The sequence below is a fragment of the Pseudomyrmex gracilis genome, unplaced genomic scaffold (genome assembly GCF_002006095.1).
Source record: "Pseudomyrmex gracilis isolate BER0280 unplaced genomic scaffold, ASM200609v1 scaffold_99, whole genome shotgun sequence".
Lineage (NCBI taxonomy): Eukaryota > Metazoa > Arthropoda > Insecta > Hymenoptera > Formicidae > Pseudomyrmex > Pseudomyrmex gracilis.
This window is the reverse complement of record NW_018020683.1, coordinates 393,275-404,599: the sequence shown is the minus strand read 5'-3', so window position 1 is coordinate 404,599 and position 11,325 is coordinate 393,275. Positions and strand designations below refer to the sequence as shown.

General features: G+C 35.7%; 4 protein-coding genes across 4 annotated transcripts in view; 3 read left to right on the top strand and 1 right to left on the bottom strand.

Moving 5' to 3' along the window:
* Positions 1–1,721, top strand: part of LOC109855823 (ras-related protein Rap-2b-like) — a 16,165-nt gene extending 14,444 nt beyond the window's left edge. The window contains exon 6 of the mRNA XM_020430457.1: positions 166–1,721. Within this exon, the coding sequence (XP_020286046.1) occupies positions 166–395 (230 nt within the window). The 3' untranslated portion in view covers positions 396–1,721. The remainder of the gene's footprint in view (positions 1–165) is intronic.
* Positions 1,722–2,914: 1,193 nt separating this feature from the next.
* On the top strand, positions 2,915–3,627 carry LOC109855828 (mitochondrial pyruvate carrier 2-like). Its single transcript, XM_020430463.1, has 3 exons — positions 2,915–3,109; positions 3,224–3,365; positions 3,443–3,627. The coding sequence occupies exons 1-3, from the start codon at positions 3,025–3,027 to the stop codon at positions 3,576–3,578; spliced, it is 363 nt and encodes a 120-aa protein (XP_020286052.1). The 5' UTR covers positions 2,915–3,024; the 3' UTR covers positions 3,579–3,627.
* On the bottom strand, positions 3,614–6,568 carry LOC109855826 (peptidylprolyl isomerase domain and WD repeat-containing protein 1). The gene is made up of 8 exons (XM_020430462.1): positions 6,179–6,568; positions 5,807–5,909; positions 5,529–5,725; positions 5,216–5,409; positions 4,797–5,134; positions 4,523–4,712; positions 3,873–4,445; positions 3,614–3,788 (listed from the first exon to the last, which is right to left on the bottom strand). Exons 1-8 carry the CDS (start codon positions 6,270–6,272, stop codon positions 3,645–3,647), a joined length of 1,833 nt encoding a protein of 610 aa, XP_020286051.1. The 5' UTR covers positions 6,273–6,568; the 3' UTR covers positions 3,614–3,644.
* A 3,538-nt stretch (positions 6,569–10,106) lies between these two features.
* LOC109855813 (cytochrome c oxidase subunit 6A1, mitochondrial) lies at positions 10,107–11,051 on the top strand. The gene is made up of 3 exons (XM_020430431.1): positions 10,107–10,292; positions 10,568–10,722; positions 10,853–11,051. Exons 1-3 carry the CDS (start codon positions 10,217–10,219, stop codon positions 10,934–10,936), a joined length of 315 nt encoding a protein of 104 aa, XP_020286020.1. The 5' UTR covers positions 10,107–10,216; the 3' UTR covers positions 10,937–11,051.
* The last annotated feature ends 274 nt before the right edge of the window (positions 11,052–11,325 follow it).

Here is an 11,325-nt window from a genome sequence, read left to right as displayed (position 1 = left end):
ATATATATATATATATAAAGCGATAGCAAATTATTTGAGCAATTACTTGGTGAAAATTTTGCGAGAAAAATTACGAGAAAATCGACACTAAATGATGCAATTAAATACGTTGTAATTGCGTGGATATCGGATCCTCGGTTTTTCTGTTTTTTTTTTTTTATACAGTTGGCCGTCGTTTGGCGAACAGTTGCGAGTGCAAGTTCATCGAGACCTCGTTGAATCTGGATCATCACGTGGACGAGCTTCTGGTCGGGATTCTGGCGCAGATCAAGCTGAACTCGAAGCGCAACCGGGACCAAGACGGCAAACGTTACAAACACGGCAGTCAGATTTTGAAGCGGTTACTCAGTTTCAAAGGAAAAACGAAGAGTTGCGAGAATCTGTTCATTCTCTGAGAAGCTCTCCTCGGTGACAGTACGAGTGTGCGTGTTCGCGCACACACGCTACTTGTATACATAACAATTCTAGACTGATGTCTGCGACAATATGCTAAAGAATTGCGACGTTTAATTACACCTGATTGATTTAATTTTCTTTTCGCATTCTCTCTTAAAAAAAAAAAAAAAAAAACGGATAGGTTTCTGTTTTCCGAAGAAAAAAAGTCTATCCGTTAACTTTGAGACAGAGTGCAAGAAAATTAATTGTAGAACGGCGAGCAGACACTTTGACGCGGCTCCATCGTGAAGAAAAAAAAATCTATCATTAGGAGCTTTAAAAAGTGCGCGTATGATTGCGTTTCGTTTGCGCAAGATGAAAAGCAATTAAAAACGGAAAACCGACCAAGAAAGGGAATCATATACATATATATATATATATACACACAATGTCATATATATATATACATATAAACTAATTCTATTTTGACGATCAAATGTCAATTAGAAACTATCTGTGACATTGGTGTAAACTACGAATAAATAAATCTATTTGTGATTATGATATGTATAATGTGGAGCCATATATGTTCGTTATTGCGAATAAAATGAGAGAAGTTCCAGACCAATATATAGGAGCCGAAGAACAAATAAATGTTCTTGGGTGCAATGAAAACGATGCAAAACATCTATTTGTTATTAACACACAGGCGTCTGGCGTATAACTCGCGACGCGCACACACACATACATATATACAAAAGAGAGACACATGTGGGTAACAATTTTATTTTGAAACATATCACACGCTCCTATGAGAGAGCACCGCTGGTGTTGTATTACAGGATCAAAGCGATACTTGTTACGCACAAACTGCGTGGCTTTTGTATCGCGGCTTTGCTTTCCGGAAATTGGGTATATTTTTTATTCGAAATCGCATATGCAGAGAGAGAGAGAGAGAGAGAGAGAGAGAGAGAGAGAGAGAGAGAGAGAGAGAGAAAGAGATAGATTTTTGTTGAAATCTCGACAAAGTATAAAAGTGGATGTTTTATATGTGGATTTTTAATAAACTCGTTTATTTCTGCTACAAAAAGCAAAAGGTAAGATTTTTCCCGTTCATTTTATTTAAATAGCACGATAACAGACTTCGATGGAAGAGCAGGACGGTTTCGACGGTTTCGAACAGATCGTCATTGGCGTTGACGAACGTTGAGAACAGCACGGTCCGAAAGTGATCGGACAACATCGGGGTGGCGGAACAGACGGCGGTCTCCGAGCGGGAGTTGAGAGAGGAAGTTCCGTAATTCGCGGGGGTAGGATTACGCTCCACGACGGCGGCGACGGAACGCTCGGAGATTTGCTGCACAATGGAAAGAAATGACCTAAGCAACTTTTTTTTTTTTTTCACAGCACGACGGTCTCTCCCCGATGGTAATTTATCTTCACAAAAGAGTTTTACAAAGTCTCGCGCACCAGGTATCAATGGCACATATCAGATACTTCAGTTCTTCCATGTCGTTCCAACACGGCTCAGATTTCTTCTTCTCTCTCTGGCAAGACACGTGGCAAGACATGTTGCAGTTGTTTTTCTATTTCTTTCGGAATTTGTATTCTCATTAAAACTTGTAATAAGACGGATTTCACTCTCTTCCGCGTTATGCGCCACAAATTATTTTGATTCTGACAGATAATTTTTCTTTTCGCGAGAAACCAAGAGAAAAAGGTGTTGCGCGCGCACACACGATGAAATTGTAGTTTTCAACGTAAACAAAAAAAATCAAACCAACTATAATAGATTTTTTAACAAACTAGCACAACACAGGCGCGCGCTACGCGCACGCTATTGTTATTTTTATTTAACGTGTTGTCAGTGAACACAACCTGTCACCGCGATGACAGATAGTATATACGTCTTATAAACCATATAATACACATGTGAGAAATGTCAGAAATAACGCATGAAAATCAAACTCAAAAAATAGTGAGAGGGAGAAGTGGAAAAACAACGCAGTCGCGTGGCCGAGGGCAGTGACTCCACCGCAGTCGCGCGACCGAGGTCATTGACCCCGCCGCGGTCGCGCGACTGCGGTCAGTGACCCCCTCCCCACCAAGGCCGCGCGGCCGAGGTCAGTGACCCCGCCGCAGTCACGCGACCAAGGTCAGTGATCTTACGGTAGTATGTATATAATATATATAATATATAATATAAAGTATAACATTATAAATATATAATAAATTATATGTATAATATATATATTATTTAAAATATATATATATATTATTATTATTATTATTATATATTATATATTATAATATATTATGACAGCTAGTACACGTACAACAGTATGACAAGAATCGAGAAACACATTATCCGAGAAACGTCACCGAGACGTCTAATCAACGTCGCGGAAAAGAGGCAACAATCAAGATCGATAAAATCGATTCTGATTATTTGAACACGCTTTTTCTGGTAGCATTTTTTTTCTCGAATATACGCGGCGACATGTACACTTTAAAAACTGTCATGCAGATACAAATTTGTTTATAAACTTTATAAAACGTTTTATACAAGTTTCAAATGATTCTAATGGTGTATGAAGTATATAATTCTTTTTTTTCTATTTGGCGGAGTATATAATTACGGACGGAATTATGGCCAGCGCTTATCAGAGATTAATGTTGAAGATCGCCTCGGCGCTGCCCGAAAGATTCCGTGCCGCGTTTTTGCATCCCGCAGGTTACGACATTGTTCCTCTAGAAAAAAATCGTGTTCTCGAAAAAGAGTTTTCTCGAAAAAAAAAAAAGGAATATAAATCGTAAAAAGAGAAAAATTTTTGTTTTCGATCATTAGGGCCGACCACAGTATTTTTTTGGGCCCCGACGTTTAAATGGGGCTTGGTACTAGCGGGCATAGGAGACTTGAAGCGACCCGCGGATACGATTTCTCTCAGCCAAACCGCGAGTCTCATGATCACAGGTGCCATATGGTCCAGGTAGATATTTGGAATTACAAAGTTCGCGGCGATACGATACGTACTTTAACTTTCACTCTTCAATTTATGCTATTCAGATATTCACTGGTGATCACACCCAAGAATTACAATTTGTTCAGCGTCAACTTGTTCACCTGCGGCACGGGAACGTATAATTTCGTCAGAGGAGTTTTACACCAAATGGAGCAAGGCAGAAGCGACTCACGGAGTTAGTTCGCACGAAATAATGAAAAACAGAAACGCAGTTGTAAAATCTCAAGTTTTTTATTCGATAAAATACTATTTTACAGTCACACTGACTATTCGTATGTCGTCGTAAGGTTTGTCGCTCTTGGGATTCGTCTTCACTTGGCTTATGTTTTGCACCACTTCCATTCCTTTGTGGACTCGGCCGAACACTGTGTGTTTGTTATCCAACCACGGCTGTAATCCAAAAGAAAAATTATCAAAATATGCTGCATAGTTCGATATAGAACAAAATCTCACGCTGGACGAAATTGTACTCACTGTCGGTGTCAATGTGATGAAAAACTGACTGCCGTTCGTGTTCGGTCCTGCATTAGCCATGCTCAATGTGTACGGTCTATCATGCTTCAGGTGCGGCTTGAATTCGTCTTCGAATTCGCCACCCCAAATACTTTCGCCGCCGGTGCCGGTTCCGGTGGGATCGCCTGTCTGTATCATGAAGCCCTTAATAACTCTGTGAAATATGTGACCGTTGTAGTAGCCGTTCTTCGCGTGGACGCAGAAATTCTCTACAGTCTTGGGGACGTCCTTGCCGAAGAGATTCACGTGGATGTCGCCAAGCGCCGTGTGAACAATCGCGGTATCGTATATCTTCTGTACATTCGTGGCTTCCGTGGAGGATATGATGTCCTCCTTGGACGGTTTTTCGTTGAAGACGTCTCGGTCGCATTCCTGACTCTTCGTGTCTTCCGGTTCTCGTCGCGTGAACATGTAGAAGCGATTTTTCTTGTGGGCTGTGCAAAACAACGTCGGATCGGGTCGGTTCATCTCCAACGTGGGATTTTCAGAAGCCTCCATTTCGACAGTCACAGCGGCGGTCTTTCTCGCTTTACCCTAAAACACAATATTACAGATTAATGACGATTGTGGTTTTCGATTCTCGTGATAATTACTCAACTCGTGGCGCATACCTGGAATAATGCCAGATGCATGGGTCGTATGTTTTCGGGTTTTCCTATGATTTTGATACAACGATTTGTGTAAAGATTTACCATTTTGATACCCAGCATGGTAGGATATAAAATAATATAACCGGATTCGTCGAAAATGATATTTCCCAAATTCGTCTCGGTTTTGTCCAGTTCTCTTTCAACGGCCATTCTATAATAAAAATAAAATTATCAACATTTTTAATTAAAACTCCATCTTAAGAGAATAAACTATGGAAAATATACGCGCATTTACCGACGTCCGAACTCCATGTTTGGCAATTGCTGTACAGTTTGTTGCAATTCGCTAAATCTTTGAAGCGCTTCGTCAAATACCCTGTACAGCTTGCCCGTTCGGAAATTGAAAACTCTAACTTTTCTATCACCGCTGAGAGATGCGAATCGTTTGCCATCGGGTGAGATTGCTAAACCACACGGATAAGTTTTATTTTTAGCAAACTCGAATAGATCAGTGTCTAACTTTGATTCAAATGATACGCATTTGGGAAACTTGTATTCCGTTTTTGGACCAGTCCAGTATTCCAATATTCCCGCCTTATCCACTGAGATACATGTTTCGTAAACGGGATTGTACTGCAAGAAAACATAATTGTTTTATTTTTTTAATAAGATCAATGAAACCTTTGATATATTTCCTTAAACTTACTCTCTTACCTTCATAGCAACTACAGGTTTAGTGTGTAAATTCTCAAGTACACGTAGAGGTGTATTTGTTCCTTGACCGTCATAAACATATATTTTATTTGATTCTTGTGAAGACACTGCTACCGCAGATATAGCATCGCCAGCTGAATATATCCATTCAGCGCAAAGCGGCACAAAGTCCAACTTTATCATATTTATCATATCTTTAACAAAACAAGAAAAACAAGATGAAAATTTTGAGATATTTCTTTTATTTATAAATACACCTGAAAGATATAAATCACTTACACAAACATATACATATAAAAGTTTTAATACTCACCAAAATTAATAACATCAAAAATCTTCATAGTTTTGTCTATACTAACTGAACACATGTGAACGCCATTGCAGCTAGCAGACACTGACTGTATTGTCATTAAATGTGCACGAAAGTGTTTTACAAATTCTATTAATTCTTCCTGCTTCTTCCAAAATTTTACATGTCCATCACAGCTAGCAGTTATGACAAAGTTGGACCTGCATCAATGTGTTCTGATAAGTATACGTTAACAAATACTATTTTATACTTTAACAAAAACATTTTTCAAATATACTTACTTTGTTACTAAAATGTGAGTGATAACATCCCTGTGCATGTAAGATTTTTCATAGCATTCACAGCAGGGCAAGTTATCAATGTACACCTGTTCATACTCTAGCACTACAAAAGATTGGAAATATTGAACAAATAACTTACGAGATTCCTTTATCAAGAAATGTGTCAAATAACAAACAAACTACAATTAGAGATACAAATAGATACTTGAAAACCTGAAAAGACCACTTTTATATATTCAATGATTATAAAATGTGAGTAATAAGAATAAAAAGAAGGAATGAATCAAAATAGTTATAAAACATGCAAAGAGTCATTTTAATTTCTGTTTATTATTGAGAAATTGGTCTAAAAAGTCTTTAGTACAGGCTAACCTCTTTGCTTCTTTTGCGGTGCAGCTTCCGAAGGTAATGGTCCAATCCATCCATCTTCCGTATCGCTCTCCTCGTGTTCACGCTTGCCACTCATTATTATTTTATCACGTATAACTATACTGTTTTGGTAGCTTTATTTACAATAATAAATAAATTCTTTACTCTCTTGCACGCATATAACCTTTACAGTTCTATTCTGTAACCACAACATAAACAGAGAGCCTTTCTTTAAAGGGCATTTAAAGACCAAAGCACAGACTTTTGCGTAATGCATAACGCATAAGACATAAAAGAATCAACCACATCAAAGCTTTCTAGAACAAGAAGTAGGAATGAAAATGGAAGGCTGGATTGGTTGATTTTTTTATGTCTTCTGGCTAGTCTACAATGAAGGCAGTAAGGCTGTAGGAGTAGAAACAGAGAATCCTGAGAGCGGCCAGGTCCATAAGAGAATGTGTAATCACTTTTCCGCCCCGTAAACTAGCGCATGTCCACAAGTGGTACACATTGGAACTACGTAGCCAGTCCACGAGTGGTACACATTGGAACTACGCAGCCAGTCCACGAGCGACATGTCGGTGCGATATGTCCACAGCGTGCGGTTTTATTCTGTGCTATGTGCACGAGTTTAAATGGTCACTTTCTTTAAGTGTGCAAGTATATTCGAGAGCGTGAATTTGATTTTTTTGAAATTTAAAATGACCGATCTCGTGATGAGAAGATGAGAAAAGAAAACAAAAAAGAATAAGAAAAACCATTGCAACTTTTCGTACAACATAAATGTGATATACCAGAAAAGATGTGATAGTCAAGAAAAGAATTTTATTTTAGCGAGCAACATCAGAATTCGTGGAGTGTAGTCAAATATCATCTCCTTTTACATCATCATTTGCTGTTCTGTGGTTTATGAATTTTATTTTATTTTCTTAAAAACACTCCATATATATATAAATAAGAAACTGGACATATTAGAATTCTTGCAAATTCCCGAACATAATTTATGTTTGTAAGAAAAACTATAGGACAAGAGATCTTTCTAACACACGGTTTTAAATTCCTTAGTATGATATTGCAAGTTGATATATATGTCAGTTGAAACAAAAATAACTGTTAATGTTATAGATAATAATTTAAGAGATAGTTATATATTTTTTAAAATATTTTAAGAACCATTTGGCATAAGATGTTTCTTACGTTTAATTTTTGCGAAGAAATGTTGCGTTCATTCCCATAAGTGTTTTATTTAAATTTATTCAGGATATTTGTCTTTTTATGTCACAAATGTAATAGACGATGTAAAACTTCAATTGGCTAAACATTTACCATTTTATTTTAGCACAAAATGTTTACGGAGACTGAATGACTAATAGAGTTAAAAAAAGAGACCGATTGTGAGAATGGTTACTAACGTCGCAATGTATATGTTATATACGTAAGACTTTATCGAATTGAAATAATTAAAGGCTGAATTGTTACGTGCACATATTTTTTAAGTGCATGTTTAAAGTGTATCGATACCCAAGAAAAAATTCCCGGTAGTAACACAAATACGTAATTTTCTTTGTGTTATATATATTTTGCAGGTGATAAAATGTATAGCTTTTCTATCTATAATTTCCTTTAAGTTTATAATTAGAATAATTTGTAAAAGGTATTTGTTTAGGTTTTTATATATTAAGTTGTGTGTCATTTGTGTTATATTTGAAGTTATACTTGCAAAAGATTAATCATTAATGGTAACATTTTATAAACACAAGGATATTTAATAAAAATAAAAAATAAATATATGTAATATATATTTATCAAAAAGATATATAAAGTTTATGTATTTGTATATAAACTTCTGTTATAAATTCATACAGTATGTGTGCCCGGGACTCTCAAACAAATTAAAATAATGGAAACATTTTCAATATTATGTAATAATAACAGAATAATAAAATCCTTGGTGCTGGAAAACACATTGCAAACTCAATCTAATTTATTGTTACTTTTTCTATTGTTTCTCAATATACAAAATATGATAATTACTTATACATTTTACTGTTACACATGTATAATTTATAAGTCATATCGCTAATACATATAATTACGCATATATAATTTATAAGTTATATCGCATATATAATTATGCATATATAATTTATACATTTATATGCATCAAAATTGATTACTTACATTCTTATCATAATTGTTTATTTTTACGTGTACGTTATATACATACATACATCTATTAATCCTTAATAATAAATAGTATGTTTTATATACATACATATATTTATAATAAATTTATAAATTATTGTTTAAAGATTGACAAATTATTGAAAGAATGTAAGAGAATTAAGCAAGAGAGAAAGAAATAGCAAGAGAATTGAGCCGGTAAGGTGAGTTGCGCGTCCTCTGAGAGCCTCGAAAAATCGCTGAATGTATCAGGAATACATGTTGTGCGAAGAGGTAATGCGAGAGGTATCTGTGGGCGAGGCTACGCGTCCCCCCAACGCCTCCTGCGCGCCGTGAGTCGCGCGGTGATTGGCTGAGGCGCGAGCGCTCCATAATGGCCGACGCGCGTGCTCCATAATGGCTGCCGCGCGCGAGGTGGGGTCAAGCGCGCTATGTACACGCCCAGGAGCTGGCGCGTATACCTACTCGCAAGACATACTTCCCTGATACCTTCTCTTGATTTTAGCTCGTTTTCAGCGTTTACATATTTCCAACGACCAAGACTATTGCGCATAAATCTTGTGCTCTTGTTCGCTTGATTATTTATTAGCGTGTAAAATAAAATAAAGAGAGAAAGGCAGGTAATAAATAAATAAATAAATAAACAAATAAATAAATAAATAATTAAAAAAATATAAATAACGGACGAAATATTATGCAAGTCTTTTATTTTCAATACTTATCGAATATTGTGTCGAATTTTGTGTAGATTTTTAATAATCAACGTAATGACTTATTAAATCTAAAGGATTCAGAGAACAGTTTTCGTAATATATATAATATTGCGACGTTAGTAACCATTCTCACAATCGGTCTCTTTTTTTAACTCTATTAGTCACTCAGTCTCCGTAAACATTTTGTGCTAAAATAAAATGGTAAATGTTTAGCCAATTGAAGTTTTACATCGTCTATTACATTTGTGACATAAAAAGACAAATATCCTGAATAAATTTAAATAACACTTATGGGAATGAACGCAACATTTCCTCGCAAAACTTAAACGTAAGAAACATCTTATGCCAAATGGTTCTTAAAATATTTAAAAAAATATAAAACTATCTCTTAAATTATTATCTATAACATTAACAGTTATTTTTGTTTCAACTGACATATATGTATATCAACTTACAATATCATACTAAGGAATTTAAAACCGTGTGTTAGAAAGATCTCTTGTCCTATAATTTTTCTTACAAACAGAAATTATGTTCGGGAATTTGCAAGAATTCTAATATGTCCAGTTTCTTATCTATATATATATGGAGTGTTTTTAAGAAAATAAAATAAAATTTATAAACCACAGAGCAGCAAATGATGATGTAAAAGGAGATGATTTTTGACTACACTCCACGAATTCTGATGTTGCTCGCTAAAATAAGATTCTTTTCTTAACTATCACATCTTTTCGAGTATATCACATTTATGTTGTACGAAAAGTTGCAATGGTTTTTCTTATTCTTTTCTGTTTTTCTTTCTCATCTTCTCATCACGAGATCGGTCCTTTTAAATTTCAAAAAAATCAAATTCACGCTCTCGAATATACTCGCACACTTAAAGAAAGTGACCATTTAAACACGTGCACATAGCACAGAATAGAACCGCACGCTGTGGACATATCGCACCGACATGTCGCTCGTTGACTGGCTGCGTAGTTCCAATGTGTACCACTTGTGGACATGCGCTAGTTTACGAGGCGGAAAAGTGATTACACATTCTCTTATGGACCTGGCCGCTCTCAGGCTTCTCTCTGGTATTGCAGAAAAAGGAAAAAAAGGGGCAACAAATCGCAGCTGAGCGGAGTGCAGTGTAATAGTAAAAATGGCTAGTTGGGTGAAATTTGGTTATTCTTTTTCCAGAAATTTTGCATCCGCTGCTGCCAAACACCAAGGCTCAGGTGAGTAAAATATAATAGGGTTTGGAATAAAATCTATTCATCTGCGTTTCCGAAACGATCGAGCATTTAAATGTCACGCGTTGAAAATACTGATTGCTCTTGACATTAACTTTCATATCAACGTTGATTGTTTTTTAATCGATTCTTTTTAAATGTCTCACTTTCCGTTCGAAGAATTGCAATACGTTGTATCTTCTTATCAAAAGAAGTCAGGAATATATCAAATAAGTTATGTGACAATATTACATAACAACAACGCATTGTGCGCTTCACAGAGCAGGCTGCTGTTCTATGGAAGAGACTCACGTTCTTGGTAGCTTTTCCAGCCATTGGTTTGGCAATGGTTAATTGCTATTTGAATCATCAAGCTCACGCGCACGATGAGCGTCCGGAATTCATCAAATATGATCATCTGAGGATAAGAACTAAGGTATAAGATATTTCATTGATATCAGGACGTGTTTACTGTGGGAAGTAGATACATCCTGAAACAATGTTGCATTTGTTAATATGTGATATGCGTAATCTTTCATGTTGTTACCATTCCTTCGTGATTTCAGCCATTTCCATGGGGTGATGGCAATCATAGTTTGTTCCACAACCCACATGTCAATCCTCTACCCGATGGTTATGAGGATGAATAACTTTATTTAAAGTGAGAAAAAAGTCAAATTTTCTTCTAGCATTCTCTGTATTATAAATATTCTATATTGTACTGCTCATAGAAGAGATTCAATCAATAAATCTCAGCAAAGATTATTTGATATCTGTACTATATATATTCCTTCAGGTATCTCATATAGTTAATACGTATGATAATATAAAGCCTAACTATAATTTTTACAGTTTTAATAATTGAAGCATTAATTTTTTTCAAAAGATATTGCACTTGCAAAAGACTGCGTATAAGGTCAAGAAAGAAAGCAAGTAAAACCAAAGTCTCATGTATCAAAGATGAAATTAAATGAAATCATTTATTAGTTTCAGATAATATTTATACAAAAACATTTTTCTGTGAAAACAATGTTGATTT